This window comes from Megascapheus bottae, chromosome 6, assembly GCF_031878675.1.
Source record: "Megascapheus bottae isolate mThoBot1 chromosome 6, mThoBot2.hap1, whole genome shotgun sequence".
Classification (NCBI taxonomy): Eukaryota; Metazoa; Chordata; class Mammalia; order Rodentia; family Geomyidae; genus Megascapheus; species Megascapheus bottae.
In genome coordinates, this window is record NC_143514.1 from 18,106,578 (window position 1) to 18,133,731 (window position 27,154).

The 27,154-nt window shown below is 37.4% G+C and overlaps 1 protein-coding gene across 1 annotated transcript in view; it reads right to left on the bottom strand.

Annotated features, from left to right (window-relative positions):
- LOC150061425 (mitochondrial adenyl nucleotide antiporter SLC25A24-like) overlaps positions 1 to 20,329 on the bottom strand; it is a 39,994-nt gene extending 19,665 nt beyond the window's left edge. Inside the window, exons 1-5 of the mRNA XM_090333687.1 lie at positions 20,096 to 20,329; positions 15,090 to 15,216; positions 10,320 to 10,407; positions 5,230 to 5,341; positions 2,490 to 2,648 (exon numbers count right to left, since the gene is read on the bottom strand). Of these exons, the coding sequence (XP_090189813.1) occupies positions 2,490 to 2,648; positions 5,230 to 5,341; positions 10,320 to 10,407; positions 15,090 to 15,216; positions 20,096 to 20,278 (669 nt within the window). The 5' untranslated portion in view covers positions 20,279 to 20,329. The remainder of the gene's footprint in view (positions 1 to 2,489; positions 2,649 to 5,229; positions 5,342 to 10,319; positions 10,408 to 15,089; positions 15,217 to 20,095) is intronic.
- Positions 20,330 to 27,154: the final 6,825 nt, after the last annotated feature.

Genomic DNA, 27,154 nt, shown 5'->3' on the forward strand with positions numbered 1-27,154 from the left:
TCTCTTAGGCACTTCTCAGTCTAATCAAGACTAACCACCACAAGTTACCCCTTATCAACTCAAGTACATCTCCTGAAAGTATATCATTCCATCTCTGACCCTCAAAAGGCTCCCACTGATCTTATAATGTAAAATATATTCAACTAATCTCCAATCAACACATTCTCAGTAGTTCCAACATAGTTCAAAAACCTAAAATCAGCTAGGCATCAGTGGCTCCCACTTGTAATCCTAGCTAATCAGGAAGCTGAGATCTGAGGATCTCCCTTCAAAGCCAGCCTGGCTTTGAGTCTGTAAGACTCCTATCTCCAATTAACCATCAGGAAGCCAGAAATGGCATGTGGCTCAAAGTGGTAGAGTACTAGCTTTGAACTGAAGAGCTCAGGGACAGCATCCAGGCCCAGAGTTCAAGCCCCATAACCACCAACAACAACAACAATAACAGCAACAACTTAAAAACCCTAAAAAGTCTCTAGTAAGATTCAGGCAAACACTTAGCAGGTTGCTCCTATAAAATAAAAAGCAAGTTGCATACTTCCAAGATACCATGACATAGGGTAAACATTCCCATTCCAAAATGGAGAATGGGGGTATAGAATGGGTAAATGGGACCAAAGCAAGACAAACACCCAACAGGACCAATTCATTTGTACCTCCAGGCCCAAACTCCAGGTATAATTAGTGCAATGAGAGTGCCAAAGAGTTTCAACAACTGACCCCCTGGCTTTTCTCTTGGGGTGATATTCTGCTCATTGTCACAGCTTTCCTTGGCAGATTCTCCACATTCATAACATCTTTAAATTCCTGGGGTTCCATTGTAGCTTAGAGTTCACTCTCTTAACTTCATGCACCACCGACCTCTCAGACAGTCCCTCAAAAGGAAAGCCTTTTCAGGTCTTTCTGGGTGGAAGTTTCCATGACAACAAAATTCATATACCCTGTAAAGAAATCACCACATGAATGGTGCCAAGGTCTGTTAATCCCAACCGGGTCTACCACCAGCTCAATCAGTAGCTGGGGCTCCTCAGACCACGGTGGCAGGGGCTTCTGAGTGCCTGCATAGCTGAATGTCAGGAAATACTTCCCTTGGATTCCCAGTTCACTCGGTAAGTTTCTAGATTTATTGGGCAAGCAGTAACAAGCAGTACTCCCCATGCTCTCTTCTCAGAACAATTGTCCAAATGAATTAAAAAATATATACCCTTAAGCCTGCCATGGGTGTAGTCTGACCAGTTCCTGAGATACCACTAACATACCTTTCCCATTTTCCTGTTACACAGTACTTAGCTAATCAATGGCCCTAACCACTTCAACAGCCATAATTTTCTTAGCTCCAGCTTTAGGCAGACTTCCTTTTCTGAGGAAACCACAAGTTTTTCAAGCCTCCTCCCTCTGAGACTTTTGTTGTTGTTTTGTTACCGCTAATCCTCAGTGCAAACTTGGCTAAAAACAATGAGAAATAATCATGCTACAACCTGAGATTCACCTTCCTTAAAACTTCCTCTACCAAGCCAAGCACCAGTGGCTGTCGCCTGTAATCCTACCTACTCAGGAGGCTGAGATGTGAGGATTATGGCTCAAAGACAGCCTAGGCAGGAAAGTCCATGAGACTTATCTCTAATTAATTACAGAAAAATCCAGAAGTGATGCTATGGCTCAAGTGGTAGAGCTCTGGCCTTGAGCAAAAGGAGAGGAGGGACAGCACCCAGACCCAGAGTTCTGTCCTTCACTATTACCAACTATATCCTGCTTCTTTCCTGCGAAAGCAAGGGATCTGAAATCAAAATCCTGTCCAAACCCTAAAGATGACTAAGAGAAACTTAGGCTCGGGTACTTTTGCAGATAGTACTCTTGCTCACTTACTGCTCAGTCTGCCTTCACACTCTTCTAGGGTGTACTTTCAATAAACCTGTTCTGTAACTTTAACTCACATCTTGCTTCAATTCTCTCCTTATAAAATATAAGGGCTATAGTTACTGGGCTGACTTTGCTGTGGCCCTCTGGTATCAATTTTCTGTGCTAGTCACACTTTTTCATTCCAGTGACAAATATCTGACAGGACAACTTAAAAGGAAGGAAGATTTATTTTGGCTCAGTTTTAAAGGTTTCAGTCTATTTTGGTTGGGGTAGGTGGTGGGTATGGCAGAGCAGAGCAGTTCATTTCATGGTGGCAAGCAAATGGGGGGGGGGGGGGGGGAGAAAGAATGCCTGTGCTTATTGACTTTTCTTTTTATTCTTTCTGGGATCCTAGCTTACAACATAGTGCCACCCATATAAATCTTTCATTAATCCTCTCTGGAAATATCATCACAGGCACATCTTTGACATTCCTCAATTCAATCAAGTTGATAAAATTATTATCCCAGAAATCACAGGAGTTTAAGAAAACTTAAACATCTTCTCCTATTAAAGTTGTTTTTTCAAATCTGCCAAAACATTTCTTTTAAGAGTTATCAAGGACTCAAGTCACTTAAAATCATTCAAAGTACCTGCATCATGACTTTCAAGCGGTCAAAGGGTGCTGTGAAGGTGCGTGCCACTGCGCTAGCAATTCCTGCTGCTACCAAACGTTTCCACCAAATCCCAGTCTGCTTTTCTTGTTTGGTAAATTCATCTGGAATAGACAGACTCTCTCCTATATCAACCATCTCAAAAGGGAAAAAAGTAATGAGGCAATAAAGTATAACGTAATAAAGTAAAAGGGTAACTTTCTACAGAGACCAAGTATAACTTTACACAAGGACTAAAAGCTTCAGTATTTCCATAAAACTAGAAAACCGAATGAATTAAATGCAGAAAGAGATAGAGAAATAGTTCTTAAACAAAATTCAAAGTTATAAACTACTATATTTCTATGGATTAATTACAAAAACTTAAATGTTTCTGTTCAAATAAGAATATTCATGGCCAAGAAAATCAAATATAGACAAATAATACATTAGAAAAAAGTGCAAGTCTTAAGTTTGTCAGGGTATTAATACTTAGGATAAATACATAACTCCTGTGAAACAACAAAGACAAAATAAATACTCATCAAAAATAGACAAAGGGCCCACTTATGGTTAATCTCATGTGGTACTGTATCTGACTTTGTGACCTGGTATATTGTATATATATTTATTTGTTTATTTGAAATAAGGAAGGAAGGAAGGGGAAAAACAAGATGACTGGGAAAGGTTTGGGGGAGAAGGGACAAAAACATGGGAAGGGGTATCAAGGTTTGAGAAGCAATGTACCCATTACCTGATTATGTAACTGTAACCCCTCTATACACTATCCAGACAATGCAATTAAAAAATAAACAAAGGGTACAAATAATACATAAAATACCAATCAACATTTCTCTGACAAGATCTTTAAAATGCATTAAGAATTAAAACATTAGAACTATGAGATATGACTTCATGTCCCAAAGAAGCATATTAAAAAGTTGGTTTATTGGGGGGAGGGTAATGGGTACCAAGACATGTGAAAGGGTATCAATGTATGTGAATTAATGCATCTTCTATCTGGCAAATATCATGTAACCCTTTTACTAATTACAATAAAAAAGGTAGAAATAAAAAAAATAAAAAGTTGGTTTATGCCAGCCACAAATATAAAGGAAACAAGAACTTTTACTTCAGTATCACCTATAAAAGGGAGGAGGAGGAGAAGGAAGAGGGGGAGGGGAGGGGGGAGAAGAAAGGGGAAGGGAAGAGGTCCTGATGACGAAGACAATGACAAGGACAAGGAGAAAAATAAACAGAAAGAACCTTCACATGTTATTTCTGGGAGTAGTGCGCCTAACAAGCCATTCTGGAAAACAATATAATAGTTCACAAAAGCACAAGGACACGATTTGTGGTTGATTGTCTCTAAGCAATCACAAAATCCTGAGTTCAAATTGCCAAAAACATTAAGTATAAAAAGGACAGAATGTCTCAGCAAAAAAAAAAAAGTACAAATGCATATCCCCTATGACTCAGAAAGCAACATTCATTATTTTTTTTTGCCAGTCTTGGTGCTTAAACTCTGGACCTGAGCACTATCCTTGAGCTTTTTCAAGGTTAGCTCTCTAGCACTTGAACCACAGCACCACGTCTAACTTTTTCTGTGCGTGTGGCATCAAGGAAATGAACCCAGGGCTCCATGCATGCTGGGCAAGCATTCTACCACTAGGCCAAATTCCTGGCCCCAGCAATACTTAATTCTTTAAGATCCATAGGAGATAAGTATTTTTCATGGCTAGAGAGTTAGAAAAAACATAGATGCTTATTACTATGGGAATTAAGATGTGATAAATTCATACTATATAATAGAAGCTACAGATTAGATAAACTTCTAAGTAGGACGAATCGTTATGTAAGAAATTACATGTGACCTCTAACACAATACTATCTGTATAAACCAAAAGTTTCACATATGAAATAATACTGAGTTTCCTAAAGGCATATAAATATTCAAGTACATATGATACATATTAGAATAACTACCTATCCTAATTAGTATTTATTGAACATATGTCCTGCTTACTTTAAATTTTAATAGAATGATCTCCCCCTAAAAAGTTGTATCATTATCTCCACTATATACTTTGTGAAACTAAATCACAAGGGGGTTTATATAATTAGTGAGTCGCTATACAACCCTAGGCATTCTGACTCCAAAGCTTATGCTCTTTTTCTTCCCCTCTCTTTTCAGCAGAGAGAAGGATAATCTCAACAAAGTAAATGAGCAAGTTATTAACTTCATCCCTCACACCTAAGAACTAAAAATGTATTAAAATTTTTTGACTTATAAGATCATATTTATTCCTTATAACTTCAAGTCAAATAAAAAATGACCACATAGATTGTATATTTTATCTTTTCTTACTCTAAAATTCAAAACTGTTAATATTTGAAATTTCCTATGATAGAAGACACAGTCTGGAATACAATATCTATGAAGAAGAAAAACACTCACTTTTGTAGGGCAATTTAGCTCCATCATCGTGATTAATACAATTCTTAACAAAATGTACGCCTTATTAGGGAACTATCTATTTTAACAGGTTGGCTTTGGCAGACTAAGAACTTATGGTTGCTAAGTTTATACACTGAATATTAACAATGCTAAATTAGTATAATATTATTAAGAGGGCATACTGTCAGTTTAGTCGCTGACTTGCAAGTATAATAGGAATTAAATGACAACAATATCTATGATATGAAAAAATTAAAATGGTGAAATACAAAATAGTCTCACTGTAGAACGCTTCCAGAAATGAATAATTTGACTGATGTTTGTTGCAGGATGAAGTAAAAAGTAGTATTTCCATTCATCCCAGTCTAATGTCATTGAATCATCACTGTCCATGCTGAAATAAAATTTAAAATCAGTGCTTACAACACACATACAAGCTAATCAATACTTCCTAAATATTCATTCTGAGGCCTCTCACTGCTGGATTTCATGAGCATCATCTGTATTTTCGCACTTTTTTAAATATTTTCACAATTTTTAAATGGACTTTATTTTTTAGAAGTTCTTAAATTTTAGAACATTTCAATGATAGAAAGGGTTAACAATATATTCCCTTTCAACATTTCTACTTATTGAGAGACATATATTTTATAGTATTATATAATTATATCTTGACTAGAGCAGCAGTCAAAAACAGGTTTATGCTTTCAAGGACTTAAATAGTCTATTAAATGAAAGATATAAATAAATTAGATAAACTACGATGCTTTTAAAAAATTCAGAAAAACAAATAAGGAATAAGAAACTACAATCAATTCTTGACTTGTAAATTTGAGACAATTTGTTATCTATTCACATGTATAATTGTTTATCTTTTCATGAATTTTCAAATATATTTGGAAATAAACCAAATGTAACTTCTATACAAGTAACAAAAATGATTTTAAAAACAAACTCAACAGGCTGGGCACCAATGGCTCACACCTACAATCCTAGCTACTCAGGAGGCTAATTATCTGAGGATCACAGTTTAAAGCCAGCCCAGGCATGAAAGTCTGTGAGCCTCTTATCTTCAACAAACTATTCAGAAAAAGCCAGAAATGGTACTGTGGCTCAAGTGGAAAAGTGATCACCTTAAGCAAAAGAAGCTTAGGGAGGGGTCTGGGAAAGTGGCTTACTAGTAGAGTGCTTAACTAACATGCATGAAGCCCTCAATACCACATAAACAGAAAAGACTGCAAGTGGAGCTGTGGTTTCAGAAAAAGAAGCAAAAGAGAGTGCCTAGGCCCTGAGTTCAAGCCCCAGGACCAACAACAATAACAATAATAATAATGATAATTTTTTAAAAATAACTCAATAAAGGGAAAGACAAAGATGAATAACTGGTAAATTTGAAAACATCTGAAAGACTTTGCCAGAGTGACACACCAAAAGACAGAAACAGAAAATGCGGGGGTGGAGGGGTGAACAGGAGACAATATTTGAAGACTGAAAATTTTCTAAGATTGTGTAAAAAACATGAACACACCTTTTCAGAAAGTACATGACCCCAGCAGAATGAATCAAATGAAATTCAAGCTACAGAATGCCAAGTATGATGGTGCACTTCTATAATTCCCAGCACCTTAAGAGACTAGGGCAGAAGGAGCATGAATATATGAGACCAGCAGGGCTATACAGCAAGTTCAAGTCTAATCTGGGCTATAGAGACTTTGTCTTAAACAAACAAGTTAAAAAAGCTATATAACACAAACAACAAAAATGATCATTAAGAGATAGAAACAGAAGACAACCCCTAACACCAATCACAATGATCCACAATTTCACCTAATATTAGAGGCTGGAAAATACTAAACAGTATCTCAAAGTTCTGAGAAAGGGCTATTGTTACAATAAAAATGTATATCTAACAGACTATATTTTCAAAACAAAAGTGAAATAAACATGCATTCAGGCACTCAAAAACTTTAAGTACCGATATATGGCCACTAAAGGAATTTCTGAGGAATATAATTCAAAACAATGGTAAATATCTGTAAAAAAAAAAAAATAGTCTGACAGGGCCGGGAGCATAGCCTAGTGATAGAGTGCTCACCTAGCCTGCATTAAGCCCTGGGTTCGAGTCCCTGGGACCACAAACACAGAAAAAGCCAGAAGTAGTACTGTGGCTCAAGTGGCAGAGAGCTAGCCTAGAGCAAAAATGTGCTCAAGGACAGTACCCAGGTCCTGAGTCCAAACCCCAGGACTGACCAAAAAGAAAAAAGAAAAAAAAAATCTCACAGGCTAGACACACTAGTGATTAAATAAGTACATCTAAACAAACATTACATATAAACAATTACAGCATCTATTTGCTAAAAGAAAAAGAACAAAAGAGTTTAGGAAAGAAATGGATTTAAAGGTATTTTTTAAGTCTGTTATTTAAAGTGAAGGTAAAGATTGTACTTAACTTTGGTCTTTAAACTTGTATGGTAAAATCTTAAGACCAACTACATACAAGAAACAAAATAAATGTTTCCAATAAGTACAAAATGAATTAGGAATGAAGATGAGAAAAAATTATGGCAAAGAAAGAAATAAAGAGAATTTTAAAAGTGAGATGAGGGCCGGGAGTTTGGCCTAGTGGTTAAAGTGCTTGCCTAGCATGCATGAAGACCCGGGTTCGATTCCTCGGTACCACATACATAGAAAAAAGCTGGAAGTGGTGATGAGGCTCAAGTGGTAGAGCTCTAGCCTTGAGAAAGTCCAAGGACAGTGCTCAGGCCCTGAGCTCAAGCTCAGGACTGGCAAAAAATAAAAAAATAAAAGTGAGATGAAAAGAAAGCACATGTATTACTAAAATCAAATTCAAATACTGTTAATAATACTTATATATGTATATGTACATATTAGATTATATATTATACAAGTGCAACATATGCACTTGTGCATACACATGACAGGGAGTCATTAGAGTCATCAAGCATAAAATGAATTGTCAACATTAACTAAAAAATAAAAAATTCAGATGTAAACTGTTTATTCAAACAGAAGCCTATTTAGCTTGGATTCTGAATGTCCTCCAAAGGCCCATGTGTTGAAACTTTGATCCCCAACTCATGTATCTATTAGGAGGAGGTTGAGGCTAGTGGATGAACATTGTGTCATTGGAGTCTTGACCTTGAAGAGGATCTTTGAACCTTGGCCCCTTCCTTATCTTGCCACCAGGAAGTAAACAAGCCTCCTCTGCCATGTGTTCCTGCCAAGATGTATCATGCCACTACAGGACTAAAGCAACAGGACTAAATGAACATGAACCAAAACTGGAGAAACTAGGAGCCAAAACAAACTTTTCTTTTTTATAAAATTAACTATCTATGGTATTTTGCCAGTGTTAGAAAGCTAACAAACATAAAGGTATATAAAAACACTTAGTGAATGATAGCAAATGCTAGTGTCATAAAGACTTAATAATTTTGAAATTGGTTGAACCCGAAAAGATCCTTCAAACACATAAAGCTAAAAATAGTATGACTATAAGAAGAGTTCAAGCCCCATGATTGACCAAAAAAAAGAAAGAAAAAAGAAAATTTCCTCATCATATGATAGATATCAACTTATCAGTTATCTGTAAGTCAAGAACACAGTTAAACAACTATTTCCTGCATCAAAGAATGACATATTCTTTAAGGACATTAGGAACATATATAAAAACTCTCACTGTAGAAGTAAGCCTGACTCAAAGGAACATAGGCCCAATAGTCTCCCTCATCTGTCATAATCAGTAGAAACCTTGGGCTCTCCTAGCAGACATTTACAATAGAACAAAATATAGAGACATTAGGCCAAATAGTACAACACTAAATCACTAAATGTAAGGACCTCCAGGAGAAGGAAACAAAAGCCATATAATGAGTGACTGTTGTCCTTAATGTACTATGTTATCTCTCATCTCTTTTGCCATCCCTTGGTTATCTCATATTGTTACAATTTTTCACCTTGTTATCTGATATATTTTATATGTGCTTAATTGGTTATTCGAAATTGGATAGGGAAGGGGAGAAAATCAAGATAAGCGGGGGGGGGGGAATGGAAATGGGGACCATGCCATGAGAAAGGGTATCAATATTTGTGAAGTTATGCACCTTCTATCCGGTGACTCTAATGTAACCCTTCTATTAATCACAATAAAAAAATATTTAAAAAAAACTCTCACTGTAGCAAAACTCAAAAAGATCAAAGAAGCTGAACGCAGTGGCTCACGCCTGTAATCTTAGCTACTCAAGAGGCTGAGATCTGAGGATGGCAATTCAAAGCCAGCCCAGGCACTAAAAAGTCTGTGAGACTCTAATCTAGAATTAACCACCAGAGCAGTGGAAGTGGCGTTGTGGCTCTCTGGGTAGGGTGGTAGCCTTTAGGTGAAGTGCTCAGGGACAATGCCCAGGCCCAGAGTCCAAGTCCCACAACTGACAGAAAAAAAAAAATCAAAGAAATACCATCATGTAGACCATATTCTTCACATCCTGGGCAATCATGTTGGAAACTGATAATTAAAAATCTCTTAAGGGGCTGGGAATTTGGCCTAGTGGTTAAAGTGCTTGCCTAGCATGCACGAAGACCCGGGTTCGATTCCTTGGTATCACATATATAGAAAAAGCCGGAAGTGGTGCTGAGGCTCAAGTGGTAGAGTTCTAGCCTTGAGAAAGTCCAAGGACAGTGTTCAGGCCCTGAGCTCAAGCCCAGGACTGGGAAAAAAAATCTCTTAAGTATATTTAGAAATTTTAGATACACTTTGAAATTTAAAATGTGCTTAAAATTTTTTAAATTTTTTTCATATACTTTTATTGTAACTAATAGAGGGGTTACAGTTATATTAGCCAGATAGAAAGAGCATTACTTCACACACAAAATATGCTTAAAATTTTAACTGAAAAATTAGAATATTTGATATGAAAAAGAAAATAGCAATTTAGTAGTTTTAGCACTAAAGTAAGATACAGCCATTTCAACCATTTCCATCATTTTTTTCTTCAAAAGAAATATTTCTGAAAGCTTAATAAACAAAACAAATGAATGTGCAACTATTTAACTCAAACACTACTGGAAAGCTAGAGCTCATTCTGCTCTGTCTCTCCCTCCCTCTTCGCTCATATAGGCAGTACAGTCTGAGAAATCACCATACTGTGAGTATGTACAATTTTACATGGAAAGTCTTTGCAAGTTGCTGTCAGAAGAGTAGATATAAAGTGTCACAAAATGTCATACAAATATGAGCAGATTTATTCACAAAGCTGTAGAATACAAGGGAAAATGCCACACATATATATAGCAATTTGTTTCCGAGATAGGACATAAGACAAAGGAATACTATTAAAATGAAGACAAAAGCTGACCTTTTCACAATGGCTTTTGCCTGAGCTTCAGAAATATCTATACCCAATGCCTTCACAGCAAGAACTACTTCTGAAGCTTCTATTAATCCTTTAAAAAGTGAAAAAAATACCAAATTAGAATATCCAAAAAGATGAAGCAGCAAATCTATAACTACAAATTCACAACTCTTAGTCTAAAATTCTAGAATAAAAAAGACTCTGCATATATGGTGTCAAAATTATTTTGGTGTCAAAAGTTGCCTAAATCTCACTTGAGGTTAACTTTTAATCATTCATTTTTTTGTCGGTTGTGAGACTTGAACTCTAGGCCTGGGTGCTGCCCCTGAGCTCTTCAGCTCAAGGTTTCCGCCATACCCCTTGAGCCATAATGCCACTTCCTTACTCATTTATTTCTACTTCAGACTGATTATTCTTATTTCCCTATAGAAATATTAATGTATGTAATTCACAGGAGTGACCCAGACACTTTTTCGAGTTCCAAATAATGTATCATATTTGCAACCTATTATTTTCTCAAATATAAATACTAAATTTAACACACATCAAGTCCCAAAGGTTATGGATTTTTGATTGTTATAACTATTAGAAACAACCGAAGCAGTTAATGCCAAAGTCTTACAGGAGATGCATGAAAATAAAATGTTCCAATGCTTTATAAAGTAAGCTTTAAAGACACCATAGCCAAAATACAACACCAAACTCTTTTAACCAACTATATCACATGAATTAATGTGAGTCAACAAATAATACTTAATATAAAACTATTACAAAGTTCACTTTTGTGAAAGAAAAATAAGATATTCCATATTTTCCTCAAACCTTGAAATAAAAATCTAATCATATTATTCCCCAGTTCCAATGGCTGAATGCAGTGACATCTACCTGTCACCCAAAACTTCTGGGAAAGCACAATGGCAAGGCACATTGTTACACTCCTGTCACCCTAGCAATACATCCAGAAGCACAAATTGGACAACTGGAATCCAGGCTACTCTGAGCACAAAAGAGGGTAACTCAAATATAGAGAGCCTCTTCCTAGCAAGCCGACAGACCCTAAATTCAAACCCCATTACCACCAAAATAACATTTTATTTTTCACATGTTTATATTCATATATTAGTTGTACAAAAGGGTTTCACTATGTTTCTAAACATGCATGTAATGTATCCTAGTCAAATTTACCCCCATCCTCCCTTCATCCCCCTCCTTACTTCTTAAAAGAATTTCAATAGATTTCATGCATGTCTATAGAAACTACTCCATACTTTCTCTTCATCCTCTCATTTTACCATCTCCCACTCGAGCTGGGACACACCTCCAAATGGAATCTGTTTCATATAGTGCTGATTTGGGGGAACAGATAGCAAGTAAAGACAGAATATATGCAATATTTGTCTTGTTCAGTCTTGCTTAGATAATATGATAATCTTCCAGTTGTATTAATTGTTCTGCAGATACCATAATTTTGTTCTTCTTTGTGGCTGAATAGTATTACATTGTGTATATATGCCATATACTATTTATCCATTCACCAGTTGATAAACACTGAGGCCTACTTCCATAGTTTGACTATTGTGAATAGTGCTACTATAAACACAAATATGCAGGTATCTTGATTGCATGTTATCTTCCTTCCTTCAAATATAGGCCCAGAAGAGCTGAATAGTAGGATAATATGGTACTTCTATTGTTAGTTTTCTAAGGAACCTCCACACTGATTACTGAAAATTAGTGTACTAATTTACATTATCATAAAGTGTTTACAGCTCCCCCAAATCCTTGCTAGTATTCATTGTTTCCTTGATGAAAAGCACACTACCCTGGTGAGGTCAAACCTCAATGACATTTTGATTTGCATTTTCATTATGAGCAAGGATGGCTATTGACCAGAAATTACCTTTTGTGAGCCATCCTGAAAGCACCTGCACAATAGAGATTTAAGTATATACAAATTGAACAGGCTGAAGTTGGGGTCCCTAAGTTTCCTGACATCAACCCTGCCAAATTAAGCATAAAATGGAGCAGAATTATATATTAGCTTCCTAAGGCTTCTATAAAAAGAAATACCACTAACTGACTAGCTTAAAGAGGCCCTGCATCCACTAAAGATGCCAGGGAAAATGCTGCTGTTCTGTACTTGTCTCTTCACTTCTGGTAGCCTCAGAAATTCCTTGGTACATGGTGAAGATACATCACTCCAATTATGTCTCTACCATCAAATGGTGACCTTCACATCATCATCATCATCATCATCGCCACCACCATCATCATAATCATCATCAGTATCTGGTTTTTGTGCCAAAATTTTCCCTTTATATAAGCACCAGTCAAAACAGAAAAGGGTCTTTCCTAATGATCTCATATTAACTTCATTATCTCTACAAAGATCCTATTTTTAAATAAAGTCCCATTCTGAGGCACTCAGAAGTTAAGACTTCAATGTAGCTCTCTGAAGGAACATAATTCAATCCAAAAACAAATGAGGTATTCTCTTTATCGTCCTTTTTTTAAAAAAAATACTGTGGGAATAATGTATAGAGAGGTTACAGTTACATTCATCAGGTAATAAGTGCATGACTTCTTATACACTGACACCCCTTCTCATGTTTTTGTTTATCATCCTTAAGAAACATCTTAACCAATGCAAATTGGTTGGACTCAACAAAAAGGCAGGGACTAAGGGATCAGCAATACCAGCAATTCAGACAGCAATGAGGAGTCGTCAACTCAAAGCAGTACCTCTGCAGGACTGTTAGAGCATAAGCTCTCCGGTCTTAAGTAGCAACAGTGGAGATTTATATACTGCTACAGTTCAGATGCTCAAAACAGTAATGTCACTAGGCTAGAAAAGGTAACACTTCCAAAACTGCATCTCTGCATGCCTTTGGGAGCTGAAATATTTTACAATCACTACATCACTCTGTGATTTCTTCTTGCTGTAGAACTTATAAGCCCCAAAAAGGGTACTCCCTATCAAGATCTACAATCATAGACATGTAGTTTTACCAAAGACCATAGTACTACTGCGGGGCCTGGAGCCTAGCATGCACGAAGCCCTGGGTTCGATTCCTCAGTACCACATACACAGAAAAAGCCAGTATTGACACTGTGGCTCAAGTGGCAAAGCCCCAGCCTTGAGCAAAAACTGTCTAAAAACAGTGTCTAGGCCCTGAATTCAAGCCCCAAGACTGGCAAAAAAAAAAAAAGTACTACTGCATTTCCTAATGAAATTCTAATTTCACAATTATCCGAGAGAATTATCAGCTTCACAAAAGATGTTCATGGTGATACCAATAACAGAGCAAAATTCAAAAACTGAGCCAGAGTACAGCCATCAGTTTTAGTTTGGCAGATGACCATGTCTAACTAATCTACAAATAACCATGTCCATAAATCAGTATAGACGTTGGCTGTTCTGTTATTTATACATGCGAAAAACTAGAAACACTCTAAAATGTCTAAAATAAGTGTGAATGCTTAAATAACTCATTCTACAGCTGGAATATTTCACCAACATTAAAAATCATATTTACAAAGGTATTAAATGAAGTGAAAATGCCTTTAACATTTTAAAAAGATGGGCCGGGAGTTTGGCCTAATGGTTGAGTGCTTGCCTAGCATGCACGAAGACCCAGGTTCAATTCCTCGGTACCACATACATAGAAAAAAAAAGCCAGAAGTGGTGCTGAGGCTCAAGTGGTAGAGCTCTAGCCTTGAGAAAGTCCAAGGACAATGCTTAGGCCCTGAGCTCAAGCCCAGGACTGTCACAAAAAAAAAAAAAAAAAAAAGTAAAGGGAGCCAGTGGCTCATGGTTGCTATTCTAGCTACTCAGGAGGTGGTGCAAATCAGGAGGATCATAGTTCAAGGCCATCCCAGGAAAAATGTGAGAGCCCACCTCAAAATAAGATAGGCACTGTGATAGACTCCTGTGACCCTAACTATGCAGGAAATATATGTAGGAGATTACAATCTACAACTGGCTCCAAACAAAAGCTCTTTCTGAAAAATACCTCTCAAAAAGGACTGAGGGTAGAGCTCAAAGAGGCACCTGGTCAGCCAATGTGAAACCCCAGTGTCACCACCAAACTATACATATACTGCAACTCTCATTTCATTTAAAGAGAGGGAATCAGAAAAGAAATTAAGAACCAGAAAGTATAGGAAAAAATGTAAACATTCAAAATGTTAAAACTGATCTCTAAATAGTACATTTTACTACCTTTTACAAGCTCATCTGTGCTTTTTCTGAAACCAATATTCATAAGTAGCAAGAAAATGTCATTTTTTAAATCAGCATAATACTTTTGCTTCATATAAAAAAGCCAAGAAGCTTTCAATTCAGAATGACAATGCCTTCTACCAAAAAATATATATATACATCTTATTTGAGAAGATAAAAAACTTCATGGGAGAGGCCGGGAGTTTGGCCTAGTGGTAGAGTGCTTGCCTAGCGTGCACTAAGACCTGGGTTTGATTCCTCAGTACCACATACATAGAAAAAAGCTGGAAATGGTGCTGTGGCTCAAGTGGTAGAGCTCTAGTCTTGAGAAAACCCAAGGACAGTGCTCAGGCCCTACGCTCAAGACCCAGAACTGGCCAAAAACAAAAAAACTTCATGGGAACTGCTGTATGTTTTTTTGCATTATTCTACTGCTTTAGCTAGTAGAAATAATTGACTTTTTCACAGCAAGAGTAAATTAAAAGCTGGTAAAAGCTTCAGTACTGATACTTGGTCACATGAAGCTGGATTCAGATAAAACAAACACACACCATTATGATTTTTGTCCAAACTTTGAAATGCCAATTTCATTTTTATTTCATGGTCTTGAAGGTACTGCACAAATTCTTCAAAGTTCAATTTTGAGTCAGCATTGGTATCTGCAGCTCCAAGAATTTTCTATAAAAGAGAAGAAATCATTGCATGTTATAAGCAAAACTACTATACCAACTAACATTTGCACGGGACATTTTTACTCATACTAATCATTATGATTGCCTTATCTATTACCCAGATTTTCATTAATTGTTGCAAGTCTATTAAGTGACTTCTAAAATTTTTTGCAATAATTATGAACCTTCCCATTAGGTAAATATTTACTTAAACAAAGACTGTCAATGACCTCAGGAAATAAAGACACTAAGAGATACACAGCTTTGAAATCAGAGGTAAAATCACCAGGTTTTTGTTTTGTTTTGTTAGGGGTTTTGTGGTTGTTGTTTGGTTTTGGGTTTGGGTTTTGGGTTTTTTAGCAGTCCTAGGGCTTGAACTCAGGTGTTGTCCCTGAATTTCTTTGGCTTAAGCCCAATGCTCTACTACTTGCGCCACAACCCCATTTACAGCTTTTTCTGAGTAGTTCATTGGAGATTAGAATCTCATAGACTTAACCTGCCTGGGTTGGTTTTGAATTGTGATCCTCAGATCTCAGCTTCCTGAATAGCTAGGATTACAGGCCTGAGTACTGGCATCTGGTTTGAAAGGTCTTTTTTAATTAAAATATTTTATAGTAATGTTAAAATGTATATCACATAAATTTTCAGCAGACCCCTGTCTCATTGGAACTGTTTTGTTCATCTTTGTATCAGTAACAGCTAACATAAAGAATGCCATACACAGGCCCTTAATAAATAAATTAGATGACTCATACTTAATATTTATTGAGTTGAAAAATAAATACTATGAGCTGAGAACTGGTCTAGATGTTAGGAATTTTAAAAACACAAAGATTTCATCTGTCCTCTAAATCAAATTATTGACTACCATAGATAACTCACATAACCAAAAATAATATATTAAGTGATTTATTAAGAATACATTCAAGGTTTAATAACACTTGGGGAGATTCTGGAAAACCTTCATAGAATATTGCTTCTGATAAAATTCTCAAAGAAAAACAGGTATTTAGGTATTGCTTCTGAAAAAATTCACAAAGAAAAACAGGTATTAGTTATTGCTTCTAATAAAATTCACAAAGAAAAATAGGTATTAGGTAAAAAAAATAGATGTGGATATTCTAAAACTATGTGACCATATTTGCATAGAGGCAGAATATAGATGAATTAGAAGAACATCATAATCATCAAAATGCAGATAGTAGCAAGTAACATTCACTGAGCACTTACTTCTAAGCACTTTATATGGATAAATTCATTTAATCTTCATATCAGTCCTAAATAGTTCCAATTTGGTAAGGAGAGAATACATGAGTGAAAAATGTCAAAGATGGGCAGGGGAAAAAAGCGAAAAAGTATGTGAAGTAATGCACCTTCTATCTGGTGAATATAATGTAACCCTTCTATTAATTGTAATAAAAAATATATGAAATAAAAAGATGGGCAGGGGAGAAATCATGAGATGACATATTCCAAAAGAGGATGTCAAATTAATTATTCTGCTTAGCATTTCTCTATAAAGAGATGTATATGGTATTGTGATTTCAAGTGGGATATTACAGGAGAATAATACCAAATATATTGAATGTGAGAAAATTATTTCTCTTCCAGTTATTTTTTCAATAAATTTATATTTAAAATTCATATTTTTAAATTTTACTTTACTGTTGGGTTGATGTACAGAGGGGTTACAGTTTCATTCATCAGGTAGTAGGTACATTACTTCTTGAACATTGTTGCCCCTTCCCCTGTTTTTCTCCCACTTTCCCTCCCCAACCCCCTCCCACTTATCTTGTTTTTCCCTTACCTTCGCATTTTCAAATACAAAAAATATTTTCAACCCTGATTATATCAAGGAAAATATTTCAGTTTTGTTCTGTTTCAAAATCTGCAAAAATCTTATGGGGAAAAAAATGTCAAAGTAGAAGCCTCAACATACATGTACACAGACACAAATGTAAGATGATATTTTGTTTTAATTTATTGTATACTTACTTTTAATCTACTAGTTTTCCTCTTAGGGCAGTGATGTAACAATTTGTTTCACAATACATTTCTTGAGATTGATGTCAGCAAAATGATGAAATAAAGTATGGGCCACCCTTCCCCTCTGGAAACTTTCCTACTCTGGAAAGTTCAGCTACCAACTTACCCACACATTAGAATGAATGCCTTTTAGAAATCTCTAATATTTAAATGTAAGCCCAAGATATCTACATGGTCACCAGAACTGGATGAACACTGAATTTTAAAAGTACAGTTTTACTTCAACTACACTGCTCTTCCACTCCTACAACCGAGCATTTCCCCTCAGTTTCATCTAGCTACCCCAGCATTCCAACATGCTTCCCAGAAAGGCAGCTCAAGTCTCACTTCCCAAAGAACATTGGTGGTTACAGCACAGCCAGACCTCATATGCTTAGAAACACAAAGTGAGGCAAAAGATCCTTAGAGACCAGTACATAAATCTTCATGTTATCTCTGTGTTCTTTCAAGCTCTGTTTCCCAAGCAAAGACACTACTCAACTTCAATGGTCCACTTGTAAAATTGACCTCATTGCCTTCAGAAACATTGTGAGATTCAACCTAAGTTTGAGTCTATTGGCCTTTAGTCCTCACCACTAAGCCTAAAAGTGTCCTCCAGCAATCCATTCAGGCAGTGAGATGCTTGCCTCCACCCATTTCAAAGAAACAAAAGATTCACTGACCTGAGAAAGTCAAGCACTGGCTCTATTAAGTCAAAATACCTGTTCAGTGACACTGCTCCAGAAGGGATTTCCCCACTCCATGTATTTTGGAGAAGCACAGACTAGAATTAACTGACCTGAGAGGTCAGATAGACACTAATTCAGCCAAAAGCCCAACCATGATACCATTCTGGCAGGAAGGCAATAGCCAGTGGTATAATTTCTAAGAATCATAGTCCTGGGCCTACAAATCAATATCCCAAAAAGTGGAATTTCCATGCCATGAAAAACATGAAAACATTGGCCTTATCTGAAGCCACTGTAGTACCCAGCCATAATATCACCCAACATTAGAGCAAAGGCAACAGCTCAACCAACTAAAACATGCAACATACTCAGTCTGTCTGAGGTAATTATCACCTTCTGGTCCTTCTAGAATGACAAGCTGAATGAAATAGTGAGTATCTGTTCCTGACATAGAACACCTGTATAAAAGAGTGTTGTGTACTCCATTATACAGACAGAAATGCAAAGAAGAACATGAGAATTACAGAGAATCAGAGAATCACATCTCCAAAAGATAGGGACATGGCTGGCTCTAATGATGGACCCTAAGAAGAGATCAAAGACTACCTTAGTCAGCTTCACTGCAACAAAATATCTAAAACAGTTAACATAAAAAGATTGAGCTCAACATTTAGAAGATTCAAGAACCAAGACTGGGCAGTCCCATTTGTCTGGCCTCTGTGAGGCTTGTCAGATATATTGGCATATCACTGCAGGAATGTGTATAGAAGCAAGTAGCCATATCTTGAACTAGACCATGAAGAACAAAGTACAAAGGTCCCACCCTTCTTTCTGAGGGCATTCTGTAATGACTTCAGGACCTCCTACAAAGATCTGTATCTTAAAAGTTCACAGTAGTTGTTTGGGTATGGTAGCTCAAGCCTGTAATCACAACTAACATGGAGGAGAGATACAATGATTGTAGTTAAGAGGCCAATCCAGACAAATGAAAGTTGGAAAGACTCCATCTCAACTAATAGTTGAGCACAGTGACACAGGCTTGTTTATCCCAGTTAGACATGGTACAATGTGCTTCTCATCATCAATGGTAGGAAAGCACAAGTAGAAAAACAGCAGCCAGGCTGACCTGGGCATAAAGTAAGATCCCCATGAAAATAACCAATGCAAGGAGACATGACTCAAGTGCTAGAGAACCTTGTCTAGCAAGTGTGAGGATTTAAGTTGAATCTCAAATATTGTCAAAAAAAAAAAAAAAACTTAGGCTAGGCATCGGTGGCTCAAACCTGTAATCCTATCTACCCAGAAGACTGAGATCTGAGGATCATGGTTCATAACCAGCACAAGGAGGAAAGTCCATAGGACTCTTATCTCCAATTAAGTGGCCAAAAACCAAAAGTGGTGCTGTGGCTCAAAGTGGTAGAGCACTAGCCTTGAGCAAAAGAGCTCAGGGACAGCACCCAGGGCCTAAGTTCAAGTCCCACAACCCACCAAAAATAAATAAATAAATAAATCGTTCACAGTACCTCCCAATCCTGCTACCTTAGGACCAACCTCACTCTAACAGAGCTAAAATGGGCCAGGCAATGATGGAGACCAAAGTAAATAATTTTTTCTCTTGCTAGCGTAAAAACTTCCGTCTACGAAGTTTAAAAAATACTCAAGGGCTGGGGGCACGGCTTAAGTGGTTGCAGTGCCTTCCTAAGAAGCTCAAGGCCCTGAGTCCAAACTCAGTCCCCCCACCTCAAAAAAAAAAAATCAAGGAACAGTATGAATGTCTGTACAATGTGTCAGAAAGAGAATAACGCTGGGAAACCAACGGGTGGGGGGTGGGGGAAACCTTTGAGTACCTTCCCTTAGGGTGAAAGCCTCCTAAAACAAAGAATCATCTATCTGTGATCCCAAAGTTTTCAGACAGCCTCCGACACTGTCCAGGCTCGGCCAATTCTGAATGTCCCAAATGCAGTCACCCCAGACAGTGACTATTCTAAGAAGATGTGTGATCCGCTTCATTCTGAAGTCATAACTCACTGAGCTGAATTATTCTGTGAAAATAAGAAAGAAACCACCAGAGGAAGATCTCCCATGACTTCCTGGGCCTTATGGAAAAGGTCGCAAAATTGGGTTCCACCCTGAGCACCCGGACCCCAGGGCCGCATTCACCGGGTGGCTCACCTTCTCTGAGCTCATGCCAAACGAAGAGCTCCAGTGCGTCAGCCCTTCCTTCAGCTCAACGATGTCCACCACGCCGTCCCCATTGTGGTCCAAATCTCTGAAGAGGACCTGATAGGCGAAGCGGTCTTCTTCGCTCACACAGGCCGCCTCGGGCAGCACGAAGGCCCGCAGCCAGCGCAGCATGGCCGGTCCCCTGCGGCCCGGTGGTCTGGCTTGGCCCAGTGGCAGCAGGGCCCCACCGGGCACTCTCTCCTGGGGCAACCTGGCCAGGGCGTCCGGCTCCTGCGGCTGCCGTCGCCGCACAGGGCAGCGGGGCCCGCGAGTTCCCGCAGATGGCAACTGCCTAGCCTGAGCAACGGGGTTCAGAGAGCCTCGAGTGACCGGCCCGGCGCTGAGGGGGCGGGGGTGCTCTCAGGGGCAGCAGAGATGGCCTCAGCGGAACCTTCCAACATCACCCCGTGGGAGTGCAAGTCGACGAGTCCATAGGAGACTCTCCCCGGAAGTTGGAGGAGTTTCCCCGGAAGTTGGAGGCGTTTCCCCAGAAGGCCTCCCCTCATTGTTGGCTTAAGTTACAGTTGTAATAGATGGATTTAGATGAACTACATCACCTAAAATCATTCATCTCATGACCATGTACTTGAATCCAGAGAGCACTTTTTATGTGCATTAGCTTCACCTTAGTAGTTGGCTTCATTTTTGTCTTAGTTGTATGAGAGTGTGTTAAGAGCTAGGAACATGGATGGCTCCAGTAATAGACTGTTTAGCAAGTGTAAGGTCCTGAGTTCAACCCAGATAACCCCACACACAATTTAAAAAAAAAAATCCCTTCTTGAATACTTGTTTGTGAAACACGTCATTTGAAATATGATGTAAAAATCAATGTTAATAAATAGTTTAATAAAAAAGATAATCAAAAATAAAAAGTAAAATACAAAGATGCATTATAAGCACAAACTTTGGTAACTAATTCTGAATTTTGGGCTTTTTTTTCCCCTTGTAAGCATTTTTTATATTCTGTGGTGTGTGTGTGTGTGTGTGTATATATATATATATATATATATATATATATATATATATATCTGAAAACTATTGCTTTGGTTGGAAGAGTTTACTTAATAGTTGATTTATTTGATCCGATGAATCTCACTAATTTTATAGTTATCTGTTGGTTGGTGAAGCAAGGAGTACATTATATTTTTTGGTTCCTCTGATAGTTCAGTGTTGATATTAGTACTTTCTGTTATTCTAGTCTATGTACTCATGTTTATACTCTGCCAGTATGTTATTCATAAAGAACACAGATATGCAGCAGGGAGTTTTGCCTAGTAGAGTGCTTACCTAGACCCTGGTTCAATTCCTCAGTACCACATACATAGAAAAAGTCCGAAGTGATGCTGTAGCTCAAGTGGTAGAGCTCTTGCCTTGAGAAGGCCCAAGGATAGTGCTCAGGTCCTGAGTTCGTCAGGGATGGCAAAAAATAACTCACCTCTGAGAAGAGCTATTGAATTCATGAAGTAGCTAATTAAATTCTTCCACAGCAGTGTTGCTCTCTTCAAGCCAAGAAATAGCAGCTGTTTTTAATGAAGATGTACCTCATTATTAATATCAACAGACTAATTCATATCTTCACTGGAAATTTTGGTGTCACTTTGCTTCAGATGAGAGAGTTCTGTTGAATTCCAGAAAAAAGTAGCACTTGTACTCACATCAATATTTACAGCTTTTCTCATATACAAGCCAGAGGAAGATTATTTACTTCAAAACTAGTTTGTGGCTTTATAGCCTATACCATGTCTTTAACAATGGTTGTCTTAAATATGGCTTCAGAGACACTACATCCAGTGAACACTGAAGCTGTATCTGAAGTAGTCTCAGCTATATTGCTCTGGAATGAGCTAACATACATATATGCCATTATCATCATCCCATTATCTGATCCAGTCCTGAGTGTGTGAAAGTGAACTGCACAAGGTTGTGTGTCTATATATGTGAGGGTCCTACTTTAAATGACAGTTCTACATTATAGTTGAGAGAAAACTTCCCATGCCTCCCTAAGATCCTGAGTATATAAGACTACTTGAAGAACGGAATATGTTGTGGGGCAGAGCTGGACATCCACTTGCATGAAATAATGGATAATTTTGGAGGACTTCAGATAGGAGTTCTTGCATGAACCTTATTGTATTTATTTCTTGCAAAGAATTTACTGGACTTCATTGAATATGACTATGATGCTGACAACAACTGCAAACAATTGGAGAAGCATAAAGAATATAAATAAACAATGATAAGGAGACATCACTACAAACTGTAACCATGTATATCATAAACCAATATTATATGTTCATAAATTACACTCCTTAGATGTAATACAGACATTCCTTGAAAGGCATTAGAGAGACTTTATAAAACACAAGAAGCGTTATCAATGTTTGAGAAGTAATGCTTATGAATGTAACTGTAAACCCTCTATACATTACCCAGACAATAAAAAAGAAAGACTTTTTAAAAGTAATTAAATGGCTATGTATTTAAAATCCAAGTCTTAACAATCATAATAATGAAAGACTCAAAGTCATTGGAGAGGATAGGAGTGAGATTCACTTTAAAGTGAAAATGACAGCACATCTTAAGAAACTCAAAGAATCATACTGTCAAAGACAGAGAGTTCCAGTGAATTCACTCAGGTTTCTCCTTGAAGGTCAAAGAATTGCTGATAACCATACTCCAGAAGAACTGGGAATGGAGGAAGAAGACGTGATTGAAGTGCCACTGTTGGCTTTTTCTATGTATGTGGTAATGAGGAATCAAACCCAGGGCTTTTTTTTTTCCTTTTTTTTGTATTTTTTTAAATTATTTTTATTGTAATTAGTAAAAGGGTTACATGATATTTGCCAGATACAAGGTGCATTAATTCACATGCATTGATACCCTTTCACATGTCTTGGTACCCATTTCCCTCCCCCCCCCCACACTCCCCACCCGTCTTGGTTTTCCCCCCTTCCCTATCAAATTTCAAATAGCCAAATACAAATAAATTCAATATATCAGATAACAAAGTGAGATACTATACCAATATGAGATAACCAAGGAACAGCAAAGGAGATGAGAGACAACATAGTACATTAAGGACAACAATCATTCATTATATGGCTTTTGTTTTAATATCCTGGAGGTCCTTTCAATTAGCTTCACATTATATGTCCTTATGTATCAAGATTTTGCTCTATTGCGAATCTCTGCTAGTAGAGCCCAAGGTTTCTACTGATTATGACGAATGAGGGAAACCATTGAGCCTAAGTTCCTTTGAGTCTGGCTTGCTTCACTTAATATGATCTTTTCTAAGTCTTTCCATTTCCTAACAAATGGGGCGATGTCATTCTTTCTGACAGCAGCATAGAATTCCATTGTGTACAAATACCACAACTTGTTGATCCACTCATCAACTGAGGGACATCTGGGTTGGTTCCATATCTTTGCTATGGTGAATAGTGCTGCAATGAACATTGTTGTGCTAGTGGATTTAGTATGCCCTTGTTTCTGGATGGTTGGGTAAATGCCAAGTAGTGGAATTGCTGGGTCATAGGGGAGTTCTATGTTTAGCCTTTTGAGGCACTGCCATACTGCTTTCCATAGTGGTTGAACGAGTTTGCACTCCCACCAACAGTGTAGTAGTGATCCCTCCTGGCCACATCCCCTCCAGCATCTGTTGTCATTCGTTTTCCTGATCCTGGCCATTCTAACTGGAGTGAGGTGGAATCTTAGAGTTGTTTTGATTTGCATTTCTTTTATGACCAGAGATGTTGAGCATTTCTTCATGTGTCTATAGGCCATTTTTGTTTCTTCTTCAGAGAAGACTCTAAGTCTTTGGCCCATTTTTTTAATGGGACAAACCCAGGGCTTTTGCAAAGCTAAAGGGACAGGAAAGTCCCTGAGACTCCTAGCTCCAATTAACCACTAAAAACCTGGAAGTGGATTTGTGGCTAAATGATAAAATCCCAGCCTTGAGTAAAAAAGCTCAAGGACAGTGGCTAGGTCCTAAATTCAAGTGCCAGAACCGGCACAAAACAAAAAAGAAGAATGGGAGAATAGTGGAGCAGGAGAGAAATGAGACTGATGGGGATATATTGCATGCATGTATGGAAATGGTACAATAAAACCCTACTGATACAACTCATGTGTGCAAATAAAAATTGTTTTTAAAAAGTGGCTGAGTGGGGGGAAAGGTAGATAAGAAAATACTAAAAATAAAGGAGGTTGGATGAAAGAAAGAGATGGAGAGGATGAGTTTGATCAGGTACATAGTATATATGTATGGAAATCCATGATAAATTCCCCCTTCAGAACTAACATATGCTGATAGAAATCTTTAAAAAGGAGGGAGTCTAACTTCAATTGAGGAATTTACAGAAATAAACATATGATTTTATATTTGATTATTTTCACATTATTTTACATAACGTATTTTTTAGATTTAGCAAACGGCAAAAATTTATTAGCCTTTAGAAAATCAACTTTGGAAAGGAAAAAGATTAGCTGTAATTTGACTCTCTAAGCAATAGAGGGCGATAGAACATCAGAACCACTTAATGCTTTATGGACACAGGTAACAAGCATTTTTCTTTTTTTTTTTGTTCAATGTCACTTTATTTGATTATTTAATTTAACATGTAACCTCATTGAATTGTCTTATGTTATTAATGATCTATCTGTAATTACCTGTTTGTCAATAAATACGGGTGGTATTAGTTAATGATTTGGTATAACCATAACACTATGTCACAAGCATAATAATTAATTAGCTAAGTTAATTATTATATACAGGCAACAGGAATTTGAATGAAGAATCTCAAATAACTTCTGTGTTCTAAGACCTGATCACATGGTTAAATAAATAATTTACTTTTGAACATACACACATAAAGCTATTACTAATCTTGGTAATTCTGGCACTCAGAAGGTAGAGATACAAAGTTCATAAGTTTGAAGCCAACCATTCTGGCTACATAGTGACCCCTGTCTCAAAAAACAAAAAATAAGCATGTGTGTATAAGAATATTTGTCACATTGTATAAAGCATATCAATCATTTTTCTATAATGATAATTTATTTCAGGACCATTTTGCTTCAGACTTCAGGGCATGCCTAGCTATGAACATACAAAACATCTAAATCAAGCCTGAGTAAAACACATTCATAATTTGACAAAAATGTTGTTAAAAGAACAATTTTTAAATTACCTTTAAGTAATTATACAAAGGAGTTTAAGTTCAATGTATCCATTTATGAGTAATGCATCTTGATCAATGTCATCCCTTTCACCATTTTTCCCATCTCTCCCTGCCCCACCCATCCCTTCAATTTCTCTAATTCCATTTTCACATATATACATTTAATGTCATGGCTGCATTTCCCACCCTTTTCCTTTTAATTTACCTACTCCCCTACCCTTTACCTAATCTCCCTCTATTAATTTTTATTTCTTCCTGTTTTGCCTTTCTGTGCAATTTTTCTTCTGTGTTATAATATGAAAATTCAGCCTGTGATATAATCCAGCCTGATGTTTTAATATCATGAAAATTCAGTCTATGTAATTGCCGATTTTCAAAATGCAATCCTAGCAAAACATCATATTGAATCAGTTTGTGTATATGAGAGGGAGAAAGTGGCTTTCTTCTTTCAAATAGAAATCCTAGGAAAGACAAAATCAGTGTAAAAAGGTTGTGATACAGGAGCGGGGAGTTTGGCCTAGTGGTTAAAGTGCTTGCCTAGCATGCATGAAGACTGAAGACCCGGGTTCCATTCCTCCGTACCACATACATAGAAAAAAAGCCGGAAATGGTGCTGAGGCTCAAGTGGTAGAGCTCTAGCCTTGAGAAAGTCCAAGGACAGTGCTCAGGCCCTGAGCTCAAGCCCAGGACTGGCAAAAAAAAAGAAAGATAAAAAAAGGTTGTGATACAAATACAAGGTCAGTTCAAAAGATGGCATCATTTTAAGCAATTTTTGAAATGATACAAAATTATTCAGTGTAGACACTAAAATATTATTCTCCCAAAGAGTCTAAAGATCATGATCTTGAACCTATAAAAAAGGAATATATAATCTTGCAGGAAACAATAGGAGAATGACATAATAATATAACCTGAGGGAAAGCTAGATTTTTAACTCTCAGGATCAACCTGTAATCAATAAATGAATAAAGAATGAACTTAGAAACTAGGGGCTGGTGGCTCACATTTTTATATTCCTAGCTATCCAGGTAGCTGAAATCTGGAGAATCAGTTTAAGAACAGAATGTTATGAAAAGTCCTCAAGATGATCTCCAAAAATAATCAGTTAAAAAAATAAAGATACATAAATAAAGCAGGGATGGAGGCTGGGCTCCAGTGGTAGAGGCCCCACTGCTACTAAAATGATAATGGCCTTGGATACTTTTTAAGTGAATGCAAGTTCATCTGTAGCACCCTGTCAGGATTAGCTGTCTAATTCTGTTTTTGTTTCTTGTAAAACTACTTAAACTGCTTGATCACCTGCGTGTGGTGTTTTCTGATGACCAGGACCACCTGTGTGTGGCGCACTCCTTGAAAAGCTCAGCCCTATGAAAGGTCAGGGCTGCCATCTATCTGCCCAAAGGCGGAGAGTGGCTACTGAGCTGCTATTAAATGGTTCCTAGCTCCATTCACTGAGTGCTAGTGACTATCTTGGAGGGGGGGATGACTCAGGGGCCCCAAAATGACTGGGATATTACAAATCATCATAGGTTGTTTCTTTTTGTTTTGTTTTTGCCTGTCCTGGGCCTTGAACTCAGGGCCTGAGCACTGCCCTTGAGCTTTCTCAAGGCTAGAGCTCTACCACTTGAGCCACAGCACAATTTTTAGCCTTTTCTAGTATATGTGGTACCGAGGAATTGAACCCCGGTCTTCATGCATGCTAGGTAAGCACTCTACCACTAGGCCAAAGTCCCAGCCCCCATCATAGGTTGAAAATAAAGTAAGCTGCAATAACAATAAACATTTGGTTTTAAAAAGCAAATTGGGGGTGGGGGGAGTTTGGCCTAGT